This window comes from Pleurodeles waltl, chromosome 3_1 (genome assembly GCF_031143425.1).
Source record: "Pleurodeles waltl isolate 20211129_DDA chromosome 3_1, aPleWal1.hap1.20221129, whole genome shotgun sequence".
NCBI classification, from domain to species: Eukaryota; Metazoa; Chordata; class Amphibia; order Caudata; family Salamandridae; genus Pleurodeles; species Pleurodeles waltl.
The window spans coordinates 1123570431-1123589590 of NC_090440.1; the positions used below are offsets into that span (position 1 = coordinate 1123570431).

General features: G+C 40.9%; 1 protein-coding gene across 1 annotated transcript in view; it reads left to right on the plus strand.

Annotated features, from left to right (window-relative positions):
• The window catches only part of UBASH3B (ubiquitin associated and SH3 domain containing B), a 574305-nt gene that overhangs the window by 511946 nt on the left and 43199 nt on the right, over positions 1 to 19160 (plus strand). Inside the window, exon 12 of the mRNA XM_069224422.1 lies at positions 15746 to 15852. Within this exon, the coding sequence (XP_069080523.1) occupies positions 15746 to 15852 (107 nt within the window). The remainder of the gene's footprint in view (positions 1 to 15745; positions 15853 to 19160) is intronic.

Consider the following 19160-nt stretch of genomic DNA (forward strand, 5'->3'; position numbering starts at 1 on the left):
CACATTTAAAGTCACAGGACTACGTGTCCTCGGGAAATGGATATGCGGTTCAAGCCGCAAGGTTTTGCGCATTGAACTGTATATCGTTTCAAAGACAAGTGGGAATGGTTACCGGAAGAAGGCAAAACATGTACGAGTTTTGCATTGAAAGTAGTTGATACTTTAGAAGAATTAAAATTGCTGCAGAGTAATGTTGACAAAGAAAAGAAACGGTCATGGAGCAAAATGAAATGCGTCCAAAGGCAGGATCAGTTGTGGGTATCTGAGGAGGGTCGTTTGGTTTTACGAAATAGTCTGTTGTCTCAGATGGCGAGGTACTATCATGGTCAGGCATACATTGGGAGGGATGCCATGGTACGTTTGTTTAAAATTGATAGGTTTAACCGAAAACACGTGCGCAAGACGTGTTTGGAGCCACGTTGGAAGGGACCGTACCAGGTGGTCCTAACGACTACTGTGAAGTGTGCTGGGATCCCGAACTGGATTCATGCGAGTCACACGAAGAAGGTGGCATGTCCACTGGATCATGAAGAAGTGTTGTTGAGAGTGCCAACAACTGTGAGACAAATTACAGCACCAGAACAAGAAAAGGAACAAGGAAGAACTGAAGCTGAACCTGAGCTTGTTAAAGATGGGTCCATCACTCCTGTGAGAGACGAGAGTGAAGACCACCAGGAAGGTGTTGGGGAACTTATCTCAAGTGAACCAGTAGGAGAGCATAGTACAGAGGGAGTGCTCCCAGAAGCAGATGATTCCGAGAGACAGGTAGAACAAGTGCCGGACCAAGAAGAGGAAGGAGTTGAGGTGGATCAAAGTCAAATTGATCTGACTCCTCCTGAACCGGTCGTAGGTCCGTCAAGAGAAAACACCACAGAGAAAGAAAAGGATACAAGTTCAGTCCTGAAGAAAAGATCGACAGAACGTTCACGAAAAGGAGATAAGTGGCCAAATTCGCAAGTGGAGAAAAGGAAAGAGGTGACTGTCGATCAAACAATCGAGGAAGAGGTAGATAATATGAGAAAAGAAGAATTAAGTGAAGGAGAGTTGAATGGTGCCCGAAAGTTGAAGAGAAAGAGAATAGCAAGTCGAAGATATGCGGGTCCTGAATGGGCACATGCAACTACAGACGAATGGCAGCAAGAATTTATGTCTTTTTGTTTTGATAGGGAAGTTCCTAGTCAGTATTCTGAGGTGACCTGAAGAAGATTAATTAACTGAATTGTTGAAACAATCTGAGAAAATATTTATGAGGAAGAGACTGTTGAAAGAAACCAGAAAAAGCATTGATTACCTGATTTGACTTTTTGAAACCTGATTTGACAAGCTGCTAACTGATTTTGCCAAAGATGAAGGGTTCATGGAAGTGGAACTGAACTGCTGAAAGAATTGTCTATTTTTTATTTTTGCTGCACGTTTTGTAAGTTACTTCTGCTTTCTGATTCTTTACAGATCATGGCTGATGTTGATAAGCAAATTAGGGATGCTAGGTGTTGTAAATATATGAGCATTGGTTTCGCAATTATGTGTGGGATTTTGTTTATAGTGATGATTGTGGGTATGTCTGTTCTTGATGTGAGAGGAGCCAACCATACATCTGCTTTTGAGACTACTACACTAACGGCTTTAGAGAGGTTCAAGTTAGACGAGAAATATTTGCATGATTTTACTAATGCTCAAGGAGAACTTTCTTCTAATGTTTTCTATCACTTGCTGAGTGAGTACGTTGAGATGATGGATGCAAAGGATTGTCTTGTGTGTATGCATATTCCTTCAGTCGAAGAAGGAGTTACTTACCATAGTCTTCCACTAACATATGGGATAAGTTGTAGTCTGCTACTAACAAGGTTCTATAACTAAGAGTACATTCAATATTTTTACTCTAACCATGATGTCGTGTTTTTGTTTGTTCCTATAATTAGATACTTAAGTAGAGTAGCTAAGGATAATGACAGTATTGGTTAGAGGATTCTTTGAGCCTACATTAACGTTGGACACGGCTTATGCTCACAAGAATAACCTCACATGCTTGCTTACACCTTTAGAGAAAAGCTTCTTAGATCATTCTGATGACAGGAGAAAGGCGCTGAAGGAGAAATTTGAAAAAGGATTAGAGAAAAGGACTGATTATGTTTACACTGTTATAAAAAATGCAAGGGAAATCAACTTTAGATGCATTATACGTAGGTAAGCTTTGTGTATATAGGATATAGGACAAAGACGCGCACTGACACTTTATTTGTGGGTACGAGTGAATGTCGGCATGTGTTTTTATTTCAGAATAAATGGACATTTATGTTGAATGGGCAGGACCCTGCGATTCCAGGGATATATTATATTTGTGGACTTTATGCTTAATACAGTCTTCCAAGAGGATGGTATGGGACATGTTATTTGTGGATAGTATTCACAAAGATTTACCAGATGGAGGATTTGAAAAAGTTTCTGACAATGATAGAATTACATCATAAGAGACAGAGGAGGGAGTCCTCTTCTGCGATAGTGGGAGATATATTTGGTGCGGTGATTCCTTCAGTGAGAGTCATCCTGAATTCGATCAAGACTCAAAAGTTGTCTACTATTGTGAAGCCAAGTCCCAAGATGGCTTCAAACACTTCCTGGTTAAAGTGTTGGCAGCCAATTAGAGCTCTGGAGATCTCTGCACAAGCTCTTATTATTTCTGAAGTCGTCAGGGAGGATCCGGGGCCTTAGATATACAAATTTGGATTTTATTTAAACTTCTGAACAGATTTACACCAAATAACAATAAGCGTAATCAGCATAAAAGCTACCTTTCTGCCAAATTTGATATAATTCTGTTTAGCGGTCCAAGCTGTAGTTGTGTTCAATACTCCTATGGAAATTAACATAGGAAACACCCATTTTTTTACACCCCCCCCCCCCCTTTTTCTTGGTCCCTGCCTGACGGATTACCCCATAACTTCCCATACGCAACAAGAATCACTGGCACACTTTTTGGAAAATTTCATGAAGATTCGTCAAACTGTGTCAAAGATATAGGCAAATCCAAAAAAGCTTTTTTCTATTGAAACATGGTTTTAACTATGTCTACTTACTGGTAACCACCAGTAGGGGTAATATATATATATATATATATATATATATATATATATATATATATATATATATATATATATATATATATATTTATATTTATATACATACATATATATATATATCCAGAGAGAGAGAGACTGAGAGGGGGTGTATGTGTAACCCTTTGAAATTAGAACCTTTAGGTTCTGATAGGAACATTTAGTTGTGTGTCACGGCACATATCAGTCGTCATTGGTATGTTAGTGTTGCTTACATTACACCTTCTTTTGTGGAAGTAAAGGGTAGGGGTGTTAGGATAATATCTTACCTTGCACTAAGTGCTGGTGACAAATTATTCAGAAAAGCAGACTGGGGCACACTTCTAAGATATACACCTAATGAAGAAAAAGAAAATAAAGCCAACAAAACAATTGAATGTTGCTATTTCATGTCTCTATTCAAAATTGTTTGTTTAGCAGTATATGTATTGTATAATTAGAATCTATAAAGTATTGAGGATGCAAATGGTAGCTTTATGGTGGTGCTCTATCACGCAATGTTGGAGGCAATAGGAATGCCAACAAATTTTCTGCCCAATATGAGAGGTTGTCATTCAGCCAGCCACCTACCTCCATCCTGTCTCACCGGATATTGCCTATAATTACTCCATATTTTGTGTCTAAGATTGGGGTGACTGATTTGCTTTTGACTGCTATTGCCTTTTAAGTACAAACCAGAGCTGGAATAAACAGTCTCCATCTTCTATTCTGAACTGTAGATCCACTTAATAACACATTTAAAAAAAAATGTTTTTTAGTGCAATTATTTTATTTATAATTGCTGTCTCTCAAAAGGTATTGCAAAAGTATGCATAGTTTCTGAACTTGTAACCAGGAGCAGCTCCTTCACAATGGGGAAGGAGCATCGTCCTCCTGGCCTAGCCAGCAGCCAAAAAAAAAACAATATTTGACTGTTGTTTTATTTTTTCAGCTGGTGGCTCAGCTGAGCCAGTGTGTAAAGGGAGGAATAGGGCTGGGCCATGGGGGGGGAGTGGAATCTGTGCACTTAAGTGCGCATGTGTGTTTGGCTGGCCGTCTTAGGCCGGTCAATCACACATGCGCACTTAGGTTTTTCCAATGCAGCTGTTACACAGCTGGGTTGGAGAAACTGTACAGACCCTCAAGCAGTGTCTGAGCGGCACAGCAAGCCACTCAACCAATCCTGGTGCTGCGCTCATGCTGGGTTTAGCACGAGAACAGCTCCAGGATTGCATGGGGAGCCTGTACTGGTGTCCCAGGGACCTCTTGGACACCAGAGAGAAATGAAGCAACGCGGCAGGGGGTGGCATCGTCGTCGCCGACAAGGTACGTTTAAAAAAAAATGTTTTATTATTTTCCCTGTTGCCCCCGCACCCCTGCCCACCCCTCCCCTTTAGATTTGAGGGGGGCACCGCTGTATATAACCTGGAGACCTGGCTCTAACCTAGTTCCTTAACTCCTGAAAATAGCATGATTACCAGTGAGTCGCTATATTTCTATGTGATTCAGATTATAAATAAGTAAATCTGTGAAATTGGGTACAAATGTATAATGTAAGCAAATAACAATAGTGTTTCCAGTCAAAAAATGATATTCTATTTCTGATGAATCATGACAGCATTGTAGCCACAACATGGAAATCATAGGGGTACTACTGAAGAAGGGATGTTGGGAGTGAAAAAAACAACTATGATGAAAAGGTGTTTGTACAATGGCTTGTCCTGTAGCCAGGTGTCTGCTAAGCATGTGTTCAGTGCAGTTGGTGCAGTTGTCACAGTAAAAAGTACCAGCCTCTCGCCCCAAAACGTCGAGAGATTGACCATGATCAAAATGAATCAGCACTTTATACCACCAAATTACAGCATACTTGAAGTACAACAGGAGGTGGATGAGGGTGATTAGTCTGACTCAGGTCATGGTAGTGTGTTAACTGTCCAACTTCTGGGTGAACCACGAGTTTGAGGGCAAACTCTACTTCCCTGATTAGACCTGGGACACCATAGAACTTTCCACTTTCTACTATTGATGAACTGCTTTGAAAAAAAAAATACCCAGCTGGAGGGACCTTATTATTTTATTTTGTTTGTTTCTACCTAAATGACTAATGAACCGCAACTGTTTTAGGCACATATATGGCAGAATTGGATTTGGACCAGTGTGCATTGAAGAAGCCCGCAAAACCCCACAAAAACACTTCAAGGAGACAATGCCTGCCCCTATTCTGTGCCTATCATTCCTTTTTTGTCCCTTAACAGGACTGCACCAGCTATTTGATTTACAACTTACTGGCCAGTGTGTGTTTTGTTTCCTGCATCAAAGAGGATCACCAATGTGCCACTATGCTTGATTGGAACAATTAAGTAATAATATATGCCTCAACGATTGATATGATGGATACTTGTTTCAGTGTTAAGATGGTTCATGTGACTCATGTTTAGTAGTGGCAGATATTGAGAGTGGGTGTTTTTATTTTTAACTATATTATTACACTGGCTTGTGTTTGTGTCGCACCATGATGGTGGACCAGCAGGAATAGCTATATCAAGAAAGAAAAAAGAGAAACTATAAACAATGCAATGGTCTGAGCAAATCACTTGTTTAAAATCATGTGCCATTCAATTTTTAGGTGATAACTGTCACAGCCATAATATGCACTATGGAGTACAAGTATTCTTCTCTCTCCTGTTGTGAAAATTAATGGAGACATTGCTAGCTCAGCTGGCACCCTAGTCGTATTCATTCCTGTCTGCAGATGGGGCAGCTATACTAGAAAATTATCTTATTTCAGTGGCTCTGTTCTTCTTTGTACCTGGACTATAAGGCTGATGAATACTAAGAATGAAACATGCCACATAGTATAATATAATCAATCATGCAGACATCCTGTCTGCCATAAGTAGGAGGTGGGACAAGTGATGCACTGCAGTACATATATATATATACATATATATATATACATATATATACACCACTCCTTAATCCTTTCCTTGTACTGCAGTGCATCACTTGTCCCACCTCCTACTTATGGCAGACAGGATGTCTGCATGATTGATTATATTATACTATGTGGCATGTTTCATTCTTAGTATTATATATATATATTATATATATATATGTGGTATTTGGCACATTTGCATCATCACAGACTATCCGATTCAGGAAAACCAAGGCACTTATGGACCACTTTACTCGCTGTCCTCATGCCCCTTCTCCACTTCACTTTGTAATAACTACTTTTTAAAAAGATACATTTGCTTTGCAGTAAGGAAAGGAATCTTCTTAATGTACTCAACTGCAGGGTAAGGTAGAGAGGATTAGGATGGGCAGGTAGAGTACACACTTTACTGATCAATCAATTCCCCATCCACTTCATCATGTGCCTAAGGTTTGGCTAGTAGTGTGACTCACAGTGGTTTGCAAATGTTGAAAGGGAAACATTAGAATAGAAGTAAATCCATTATGGAAGCCATAATGAATTACATTTATCACTTGGCTTGAAAAATGTGGCGCAAGCAAAGATTGGAGTTTTCATATTATTCAGAAGTCTGGGACAGAACTTAAGAAAGATTAAAGGAGTGAAGTACTTGGAAGTGACTGACCCAGTGGGCACTGGGAGGAAAGGGAAACACACCTTTTTTTGTATTGCCATGCATTGAAAAATGTTTGACACATTAACTTAACTTAAGCTGACAGGCGCACAATTCACAGCCAACATTGCATTGCTGATTCTGCCAAATTGAACCATACAGCTGTTAGCTCATCATGGGTGGCACCTGTGAAATGCCATAGCGAGGGAGACAAGCAATGATAAATGGATGCTGGGATACATATTACCTGCCTCGCTTGAAAAATACCGTGAGTCAAGGGAATATTCTAAAATACAATCCAAACCTTTGAATCAAACCTTTGATAAAAAACATTTCGAGCAAGTAAAATAGGTGAGAAGAACGCCCCTATCCAGAAGAGCTCCCTTGTTTCTTCATTCCAAGCATTTATCTATTCATCATTGCAAATTTGTTCTTCTAGTACTCTTATTCTTCACCCTTTGCCTTTGATACACACCATTTAAGCTAAGCTTTGCATTCTCTCATCCAGTCCTTCACCATTTAAAACCATCCAAATTCCAAACATGGCTCTGTATTAACCTTTCACCAACATTCAATAACCACTTATGCATCCTTTCACCCATTCACCCATCCAAGAGATCTAACTTACCTGAGGAGTCAGTTAACCCATCCATTCATGGAATCCTTTCACCCACACCCTCTCACCCACCTGAGCTATCATCCTTTCACCGTATACCCTTCTATCCATCCTTCACCCACCCATGCATCCTCTCATCCTCCTCATCACCCACTATATGATTATTATGCACTCCTTAGTCCACACACACATCCTTTCACTCATATTATATTTCACCCATCCATTCTCCTTCCATCCTTCCTTCAATTTTCCAAAACACATCATAGTTCAAGTTCATTTTATGAACCTTAGTCAGCTGAATTGTAGATAGAGAGGCCATTAATACTTAGTTAACTCCTGCTGCATCTGCTAAAGCAGGGTGTTGATGAGTGAGTCAAGAACACTAGTACACCCTTGTAGTGCCTATATTACTAATTATCAATAAGCAAGCAATAGGACTTACCACCACCTGCCACTGCCACCGCCGAGACTCCCCCCTCATATGCTTGTGCAGCCACGTCTGCGCTGGCACTGGCGCTGCTGGCCCCGGCACTGGTGGCCGGTGTGGCTAGAAAAAGCATTACACAATTTAGATGCCACATATGCCTCCCCCTATTGTTTTTTTTTGTAATAGCAAAGTACAACCGCAATACATCACTATATTTCGGTTACAGACTTCTCTTCTATCAAAATATCAGGTGGGAATTTAGTTTGTTGGCAGTTTTTTAAAAGCCAGGTAGTCAAGTAAAAAAAGGAATTTGGTAATGGAAGGGCAAAACTAGCTATTGATGAATCTGAGTTTTTCAAGAGAATGAAAGGGTGCAAGAATTGGTCAATGAAGGACGTGTGGTCTTGGTTGGCTAATGCAATGGGGCCATCCTCCTCATATTTCCAACCATCAACTGCTAGTATACCAATAATACATACACAGCGTTGGAGGGTACAAACAATGACATGACCATGTTCAAAAACACCTTTTTATTTCCGTTGTTTTAATGATTGAGGTGGAGCAAGAAAAAGAAAGCCTTCTCACGAAACATGTGTAAAATACCTTACATGGGCATGCAGTCTTCATTACATGGGTTCTCTGAGCCTTACCACCACTCCACAAGATAAGATACATAAGGGGAGAAGGGAAGCTCACTGACAAAGCAGAAGAAAGGTAGCTACAGACAGACTAGTACAGCCAGACAGTTTGAAGTAAAGAAACTTGAAATATAGAAAATAAGTAAAAAGATTAATGCAGGGATAAAATAATTTACGAAACAAATAAATCGAAGTGGAGTTGGAAGAAAATTAGGAGACAGGCACAGTAAAAAGGCAGAACATAATTCTAAGTGTGGAGCTTTGAAAAGGGAAATAAATATTAATATTAACAACAACAGGAGGACTTACTGGGGCCAGCAGAGCCATCTGCCCTGGCCCTTGTGGAGGGGCCAACTTCTGCTGCCTCACCCGCCTCACCACCAGGTCTCCTACTGCCCCTGAATGCTGTATGATGTTAGAACAAAAAAAATAGAAAATATTAGTGGTACTGTTAATAAATAATGTCTCCAAGCATATTAATTATTTTAACAGAAAAGGCAAACGCTGTAACATTTCTGCATCAGAGGTTCAGAGCGCTTGTATAATAATAATAATAATAATAATGATAATAACAATAATTGTATCATGGACCATCCGGAACTAAATTTCCTACAGTTCTCTTTCTCAATCTCTCAATGCATAGATTGGATGCATGCAAAACTACTACACATCACTGAAAAATTCATTGGGAGTTGACACTGAACTAGCTACAAAAAAATAAAGGCACTGAAAAGTGACAGAATATGCAAACTCACTAATACTAATATTAATGATGACTATCTTATACAGGCACAGGAGGAGTGTCTGCATTACTTCTTGATCAATCCAAGCAAGCACCAAAAACAAGTACAATTAGGTAGGACTGAGCACCTGTCTAGTCGATGATCACATAATAATATATTTGTAACATAAAGTTAACTTACCTGCGTGTGAGCAGCATGCTCACTATTTGGGAAGACAACTAATCATTAATTATTACTCACTGAGCCCCGCAATCTCAACGCCTAGGAAGTCAAGCAGGTCCATTTCACTGTCCAGTATATCAGCCAACCGATGCATAAGCTGTTGCTGGGTGCTTCGGACCTCAGAGCTGCGGCGAGCAGCTCGGCGCACCCTCTCCCAGCATTGTTGGCGCTCCCAGAACACATACCTAGACCCGGGCCTGCTGCCAAGGTGGAGGGGAGGTGGCGCTGCACATAGAATACCAAAGCAGCCACCTCCACCTCGAAAATAAGGCACGGGCTGCACCCCTTCACGTTGCTGCCGCCCGTAAGGAAGGCGGCTGACACTTGTGGTTGGGTGCCTGGCGCTGTCACTCCCCTGCTTTGCCATGGCGCTGGAGACTGGAGGGGGGAATATAAGGAAGGATTAGGAAGAAGGCGGAAAAAATAAAGTAAAGCAAAAAAAATGAAAATGTAAAAAAATCGCAAGAAAAAATCTAAAACATTGGAAGAAAAGTAAAAACACAGAGAAAAGGTAATATAATATAATATAAAGAAACTAGGGGAAAATAGGTTTTAAAAGTGTGGGATGGGAGACATATAGAGGGATATAAAAGTAGGCCTCAGCAGCATAACAAGCAAAAAAAAACAAGATGGCTGCGCCCATGCCAACCGCGTGGTGCCGTTCGTGCGGACATACTTCACGTTGCCAGTGACCTTAAGCGTCGTGCGAACAGGTGCAGCAAGAAACTGTGCCCGCTAGCATAAGTCCATGTAGCGCAACAGAGTTTTTTTCAACTTTGCAGAGTCCCACGTAGCATGGCTACCCAAACTCTGTCCAAGCCTATTTATAAGCGTCCTTTTTTTTGTACTTTTGATCAATTCCTTTGTTTGTAGGCTTATGGTTCAGTAAATAAAGTTAATGGAGGATGTGTTTTTTAGAATGTTGTCAGATGGAATGTGTTGCTGTAGATACACATGCTCTGCATTCTTCTGCCATCTAGTGTTGGGTCCTGATATATACAAGATGTTTTTCTACAAGGAATCTTCTGGACTCACAAGGTAAAGCAACCCCTCCTCTCAGTGATAATGCGCATGGGCATCAACTCCATTGTTAGATTGCTTTTCCGCATTTGGGTGACAATGGAGTGTGAGTAAAGTGTTAGAAAGAGATATCCATGCGTATAAGAACGTGAAAGTATACTAAAATGACCAGGGGTTTCTGGGGAGGAGGTTGGGCGCATGTGAGTCTACAGCACTACATGCCTCAAACAGATGCTTACAGGGTAAGTAACATAATCCATTTGATGGCATGTGTGGCTGTAGATACACATGCTCTGCTCCATTGTTAAATTGTTTTCTTTCCACCATCGGCTTCGGACGTGTTCAGACGTGTTCCTTGGTGCTCTGGTTCGAGACTGCTTCGGGCTCCGTTTGGACCATTGTATACACCCACACCTGTCTGTATTGTTTTCATTTGTGTTTCATACCCATCAATTGAAAACAGAAAAATAAATCATTCTTTGTTGTTTTGACAGGCTCCACTTGCGACCTTCAGGCCTTGCCCAGTCGGGCATCTCTTTGTTCTGCTTGGGAAGATAGTGCGCTGCTGATGGATCGAACTCCTTTTTTGTTCTGTCCCAGATGCCACGCTAAATACCCGCACGCAGACCTACATTCGGTTTGCAACCTCTGTCTATCTCCTGATAATGATGAGAAGAGTTGTGAGGCCTGTCAATTGTTTCGATCCAAAAGGACATTGCAGGATCGTCGAGCGCATTGGAAAGAAATGCAGCACAAAGAATTAGAGGATACAACAGACATCTTTGGTCTCCAGGATGTCCAACAACAGGAAGAGCTGCATGAGTCTTTGGCAGTGGAGGAAGGATTCAGAAGCAGCGGAAGATATTCCATCAGTGCAGCACGCAGTGAGTACAGAGGCTCCTACCCTCCCCTCGGCACCAAAAGCCAAGCCAAAAGCTCAAGCTGATGTACATAGTCGGTCAATTTCAGCACCGAGCTGACTATCTGCCTCTTCGATTCCAACTATCTCAGCACACACTACCTCAGCACCAAAACAAAACCCTGCATTGACACCAAAAGCTTCCTCTGCAGTACCAAAATTGACAGCTTCGGGACAAATCCAATATTGGAGACTATGGCGGAGATGCTCAATCATAAACAAAGGAAACTGCATATCCAGCCTTCTACTGGTCAAATAGTGGTAAAAACTGTAAAGCTGAAACTATCAACTTCATCCAAGCACCATCTTTCATTTGAGGAGGCTATTGATTTATTTTCACCTCCTAAGAAAAAGAAGGACATTGCCACTGGTCCTATTCATCCACCTCTGCATGCTTCTTCTCCACCTTCACAACCTCCACCGCCTTCCTTACCACAATTTCCTTCTTCACCACATCATTCACAGTCTGATATAGTGGACATAGCTGATGTAGGTTCACAAGGCTCTCCACAATCTAATACAGATCAGGAAGGGGATAATACATTAGATCAGCTACCAATAGATCCCTGGAACACATATGACATTGATCCCCTGGGAAATCCAGACCTCTACCCAGCTAAGGCTTCACCACCAGACGACACTACATCTTTTAACGAGCTTTAATGAGCTTACAGCTAGGCTGCTGTGTACCATCAAGTCCCCTTACACAAGGATCCTATGGAGGATGATTTTCCTTTTGAAACTCTCTCTTCTACTACTAGAGCTTGCGAATATCTGCCCATGTTAAAAGGAATAGCCCATCATGCAGGCAAGATCTTCTAGGATCCAGTATGAGCCTGAATTATAACACCCATGGTAGATAAAAAAATATAAGACAGCACCTTCTGATCCTACGACGTGTTAGTGAGCTTTAGGCATTAACCTTGGAAGAACCATTTTTCCAGATACATAAACATAGGGTAGTCCTATGGACCAACCCAAACTTTCTACCCAAGGTAGTTTCCAAATGTCACCTAAATCTCTTATTTAGATTGGCAGTTTTCTTTCCACAACAGTTGCAGTAAGAAATCTGTACACATTAGATGTAAAAAGAGCTTTAATTTATTATATTGGCAGAACTAAAGAGTTTAGTAAAAGTAAGCAATTTATGTTGCTTTCTCGCCCCCTCACACAGGAAAGGTTATATCTAAAGCAGGCATCTCAATATGGATAGCTAAATGTATGCAAACTTGTTACACCAAAGTTAAAATAAATTTGCCCACACCTCCTAGAGTACACTCAGCTCGTACGTTAGGAGCACGTATGGCTTTTTTGGTTAACATACCAATGTCTGAAATTTGTAAAGCAGCTACATGGTCAACTCCACACACTTTTATAAAACAGTACTGTGTGGATGAATTACAACATCAACAAACAAATGTTGGACAAGCAGTGCTTCGTAGTCTTTTTCAGACAACTATAAAACCCACAAGTTAGCCACCGCTTTATGAAGGGCAATGATTTACAGTCTACGCAGAGCATGTGTATCTACAGCCATACATGCCATCGAACAGATTATGTTACTTACCCTGTAAGCATCTGTTTGAGGCATGTAGACTCACATGCGCCCAACCTCCTCCCCGGAAAACCCGTGATCATGGTAGTATATTTTCACATTTGTATACACATGGACATCTCATTCTAATACTTTACTCACACTCCATTGTCTCCCAAATACGGAAAAGCAATCTAACAAAGAAATATATGTCCATGCACAATATCACCGAGAGGAAGAGTCACTTTACCATGTGACTCCAGAAGATTTTTTGAAGAAAAACAACTTGTACACATTCGGACCCAACAATAGGGGCCTGATTTTGACCCTGGCGGACGGCGGAGGCCGTCCGCCAAGGTACCGCCGCTGAATGACCGCACCGCGGTCAAAAGACCGCGGCGGCCATTTAGACATTTCCTCTGGGCCGGCGGGCGCTCTCCAAAAGAGCGCCCGCCGGCCCAGAGGAAATGCCCCTGCAACGAGGACGCCGGCTCAGAATTGAGCCGGCGTAGTTGCAGGGGTGCGACGGGTGCAGTTTGCACCCGTCGCGTATTTCAGTGTCTGCTTAGCAGACACTGAAATACTTTGCGGGCCCTCTTACGGGGGCCCCTGCCGTGCCCATGCCATTGGCATGGGCACGGCAGGGGCCCCCAGGGGCCCCGCGGCACCCCCTACCGCCATCCTGTTCCTGGCGGGCGAACCGCCAGGAACAGGATGGCGGTAGGGGGTGTCAGAATCCCCCATGGCGGCAGCAAGCTGCGCCGCAATGGGGGATTCTAAGGGCAACTGTAAACCGGCGGGAGACCGCCGGTTTGCCTCTTCTGACCGCGGCTGAACCGCCGCGGTCAGAATGCCCTGCAGGGCACCGCCGGCCTGTCGGCGGTGCTCCCGCCGACCCTGGCCCCGGCGGTCTTAGACCGCCGGGGTCAGAATGACCCCCTAGATGTCAAAAGTATGAAGAGCATGTAAACCTACAACACTACATGCCACAAACAAATGCTTACAGGGTAAGTAACATAATCCTTATATATAAATTGTTGATGAGTTGGTGGAGTTGTTTTTTTACCATTGTTTGCTCATTTTAATTTCTTGGTATTTAAGTCAAATGTACTGCCTGTTCATGCTAGCACTTTATCATGTTTGCTGTCAATGCAGTTTTATCAGGCGGTATGTAGTTCTTCTTTTAATATGTGTTGTAAGATAATTGCACTTCTATGAGATTATTTCTCTGAAATGTAATAATAAATGCATAAACAAGTAATGTCAAACCAAACTTTTGTACGGAGCTGACCAGTTTAGATAGTCGAGTAACACATCCTGTTGCCTTTAATTCGATCTCAGTTAGACCCCTTGTATACAGTGATGTTCCATGAATAGCTCCTTATGTTTGAGATCAATTACTGCAACACTGTTCTCTATAAAGAACACCTCTACTTGTTAGAGCTCGGATAATCCTACATCACTATCTAAATTAAAATCTAAAATAAAAATAAGTGAAGTATGGAGAACACGTCAGTGGACATGTGCTTACTTCCAAGTTCATTGTTTATATAAATTAACATTACGCGCTTCTGCTTGTCAGTGCTCCTGTCAAACTTTTTAAAATGGAGGCTGCGGTTCGCTTCCTTTGCCATTCCCCATTCTCATTATGCTTAGCATATTAAGCATGTGCCAACAGTCTGTTAAAAATGTACTCAGTTTACACATCTTTTACCTGCTAGCACTCAGTAACGATGTGCAAGTAGAGTACCATGAAACCTTATGCTTAGCAAAGAAGGCTGTGCCTTACCACCATTAACGCTACAAATATCGACTACCCTTGGTTTCTAGAAGAGATGTTTTAGGCACTACGGCCACACTTCTAATGGAAATATTGATGGAGAGGGAATTTTACCTCGGCATTGGAAGAAGATGCATGGGGCAGATTGATGCACTTCTGTACCATTATGTGTTTTTGTGTCTTAGTGATGCACTCTTCGTGCATGAGAACCAACATGCTGTGCATGCTCCAGCAGAATACCTGTACACATGCAGTCAAATACCTACTAAGCATCGTCACTGACCAATCACACCCACAGTCGACAGAGTTGGCCAATAGAAGATCTTGTAACTCTATGATCGGTGAAGGTTAAATTGTGTATTGTACATAATGTTCTCATCTTTTAAATAATGCATGGTTTTGTGTTTTAAATGTATAAAGAGTGGACGATTGTAATGGATTTTAATAACTAATCAGTATATTTTTTAATTTGAATTTGGCTTAGAGTTGAATGTGTCTGTTAGCATTGTTTTAAAGTAGAAACTTACAAAATATGCCCAATTGAAGTTAACTTGAAATCAGAATTCTTTAATAGCAACATTAGCTTTATTATGAAGGTTTTCAGCAATTTGTGCAAAATTCATGCACTTTATCCAGAATAAATCTATTTTAAGGGAAAACATTATTGAAGAGAGAGACCAAGTAGAAGTCACGGTTCATGGACTGGGTCACAATAGGCTTCTGTTGAGTATAGCTTGAGTTTAGCACTAATAAGTTTAGGACCACTTTTCGTGAATCGTAAAGTTTGCTTTATATTTGTAAAAAATACTGCCTGTGAATGCACATTGAGCTGACATTCACAAATAACTTTGTGAAATGGGCCGATCATCATTAGATTCAAGTTTTATTCTGAAATGCCTGTTTCAGCTGAAGCAGTGATTGTTTTGATTCTTCAGACTAGATTCTGATGCTTCAGATTAGAAACAAACACTTTGTATTTTATAGTTGTTACCAATCAGTTTTGGAATGTTTGTCACTACTTTCTTCTTTGTCTTCTTATGGATAACCTGAAGGGAATTGCTAATAAGATGGCCATTGGCGACAAGTGGGCTTAGTGGATTTGGTGTCATCTTTTATATACACTAACTGAACAGCAATATAACCATCATCTCTTTTCTTCCCTTTCAGACCTCATATACCAGTTAGCAAACTGGTAGTTTCCGAGTCCTATGACATGTATATTAGTAGAAGCTTTCAAGTCACAAAGGAAATTCTAAGTGAATGTAAAGGCAAAGGTGAGTAAACCTGGTCTGTATAGTTCTGCCGACCACCCACTGGCTTGCATTATTGCATTAACAGAGGAGTCTTTGCTAAATTATCCTATTTGCTTCTTATTTAAAAACACACATCTTTGATGAAATCCATAGGATACTTGTGTGCTAGTTTTCTAGAGGTCATTGTTCTAAATAACCTGTAATCTAGCTCTATCTCAGTGATTAATTCTATTTGTAACAGAAACCTAGCCCACTGGCGAGATAAAACCTAATTTAGGAGCAGCATGTCCTGACAGTTATAAAATTACAAATTTTTCACGGCCCGTTCATAGAGGGGGTGGTTTAGATATAATTTTGAGTGACCCCATAGCCTTAATATCACTGCAATTGAGGGACTTCTCCAAAGCCAAGCCTTTAGGTTTTTCACTAAGTCTTTCAGCATCTTTTTCAATTGCAGGTACGCTTTGCTATCTCCCCAGACACATTTGGGGACCCTGCACAATCATTAGATAATTTTGTTGAAAAAAATGATAGTATTTCATGCAGCTTTTATATGTTGTGACTTCAACACCTGGGTCAAAGAGTCCAGCAATCCTGTAGCTATAAACCCAGTAAATTCTGTGGCAGCTTAGGGACTGCAGCAACTACTTACAGGTGTCAGCCATGTACACTTGACCTCATTTTTGCCCTGGGAGATTTGATGTCAGTGTTAAATGTTCTACCTCAGGTCTGGACAAACCACTAGCTCATTGCCTTTAGTATCCAGATTTCTGATCATTTTTTTGCTAATGGTCATAAAATCATAATCCAGCTAGCCCTGTTTGCTCCCTGGCCTAAACTATCTCAAGTATCTCTGAAGGAACATTAAGCATCCCCTCCTCCTGCAAATCCAGGCTGTCCCATAGCAGAAGAGTTTCACCACTATAGAACCTAGATAACCAGGGCACAAGACAGTGTTATACCATTAAAAAATAGGGTCCCTTCTCTTTGTTATTCTCGAAGGGATACTAAGCACCAGTGTAAAAAAATAGAAAGAGCTCAGCTTATTAACCACTCTGTCGAAGTAAAACAAACTCAAGGTGGCCTTCAAAAAACATAAATAGCTGATTTGAACTACCAAAGCAGGATTTTTTGCGGAAAAATTCTGGTGGCTTTTAATGTCATAAAGAAAATCATTTATATAATATGTGCTCCCTATCTAATCCTGATTGCACTGTGCATTGGGTCACACACAATTAATTGTATGACAATTCGATGTACATCTATGAAAATAAAGTCAATAATATACCGTCTCATTTCAGTTCAGTTCAGTTCATAGTCTTTATTCGGCTATACCAAGAGTAAGCCATAAAAGCACATTAGCAATAAAATACAATAAAATAATAGGAGAATAAATCAATAAGACTCATAAATATTTGAGATCATAAACAAATTAAGTTATCAAGCTGCATTCAGTAATCATTTACAAAAATAAATAGAAACTGTAGACAAATTTTAAAGTGCAATAAGACTTTCCTAATGTGAATTGCTTTTAAAATATATTTTGCCACCCTATAGCACACGTTCGGGAAATCTAAAGCTAAAAAAAAATCTAATACATTCTGGTAAGTTCTTATATTGAGTTCAATAAAAAGTGGTTTGAGGTAGAAAATTCTAAGATGTTCATAGAATTTACAGAATAAGACAAAGTGCAATGTGCATTGTTTACTAACTGCATCGCAAGGGCATCTAGCAGACTCTTATGGGCAATGCCTGATTTGGGGAAAAGCTACTAGGTGGTGCCCTGTGCCCAGTCTTAGTCTAGTTAAAACAAACCGGTGCTGCATGTTGGTGACTATGGACTATTGTATGGATAGCTAAACCTACTAGCATCTAATGAGTAAGACAAGTAAAGGCCAACAGTGGTTTTAGTAGATTCAATTTGCTTCCTATCGACAGCCTTATATTGCATAAAAGTGTCCTTTATACATTTCCTAGATAGCAACAGCACGTCGTCTGGTTTAGGTTTTATAGATCTATTAAAAACAGATTTGAAAGAGGAATGGCATTATCCAGTTTCATACAATCTAATGTGAGATCTTTTGTAAAACCAGTGGCTTCCTTAGGCCATATGCTGTGCCATAAGAGCAGAGGTCTCACCTGTGGCACATCTTCCAAATATTGTATGCCCATTTTTTGGTGTGTGATCCAGTTACAGGCTGAGGTGGGTAAACATAGCATGTGTTTTAGGAAACAGTTCTCTATTTATAGGGGAGTGTTCTTAGTGTAGCCCCACACTCCTGCACTATATGCTACTGTAGAAAGAACTCAGGCTCTGTAAATGTTCAACATAGTGTCTATTGGGTGACTCCCCAGTTTATTAGCAAATCTGAATATAGCTCCTGAATTTCTTCTTAATTTGTTCCTGCCTGAGCAAACCAGCTGGTCCCACTGCCCGTTACTAGAGAACAATACCCCAAGATAAATTAAGCAATTGACAGTACTGATTTCCATGTTCTCAATATAGAAACGTCTACATTTCTTTACTATCTTGCCACAGGCCATAGTAAGTGTTTTGGATTTGTTAATTATCATACCCCTTGATGACATAAACTGTTCAAATCCGCACATTAGCTTCTGGAGCCCCACGGGTGTTCTCAAGATCAAGACAACGCCATCTACATAGAGTAAAGCAGGCACAGGGCTTCTGGCGACATAAAAAAACCCGAAATAGCGGCTCATACTCCACAAACAAATTTACATTCTTCACATACCACCTCTGTTACTGCTTTGGATAAAGCTACTATTGCCAAAATAATAATCGCTCCATAAATTTGGATTACCTGGGGTTGCTGTTAGAGGCTGATTTTATCAATATTGCTAATTTAATTTCTTCTGGCTCCCTGCTTCGCCTGCTACCACCTAAGGTTTGGAGGATGCTGTTGTATCAGTTGGCTGCTCCTCTGCTAGCAGCTTGTAAACACTTCTTGAAAACAGCTGTAGTAGCACTTTCCTGGAAAAAGGCCCTAGGTCTTCCGTTCCTTAAAAACCTACTGCAGATGTGACGGACCTCTGTAAATTTAGATGAGTTTCACTCCAGCAAAATTCTGGAAAAACATGGCAACAGCAGACAACCTGAGTTCTGGAAGAACAGTCCCTTCTGAATGAGGCAGAATGTGGTTTTTGCCCTTTACACAGGACCAAATCTGAACAGGTAACGGTGTAAAATGATCTTCCAGTAGCAGGGGCCATCAGTTGGACCTGCCCGCTGCTTTCGACATGGTCAAAGATGACATTTTAATCTCCAGTATAGTTGTTCCACTTTCAAAGCGGGGGTACCTCAGGATTCT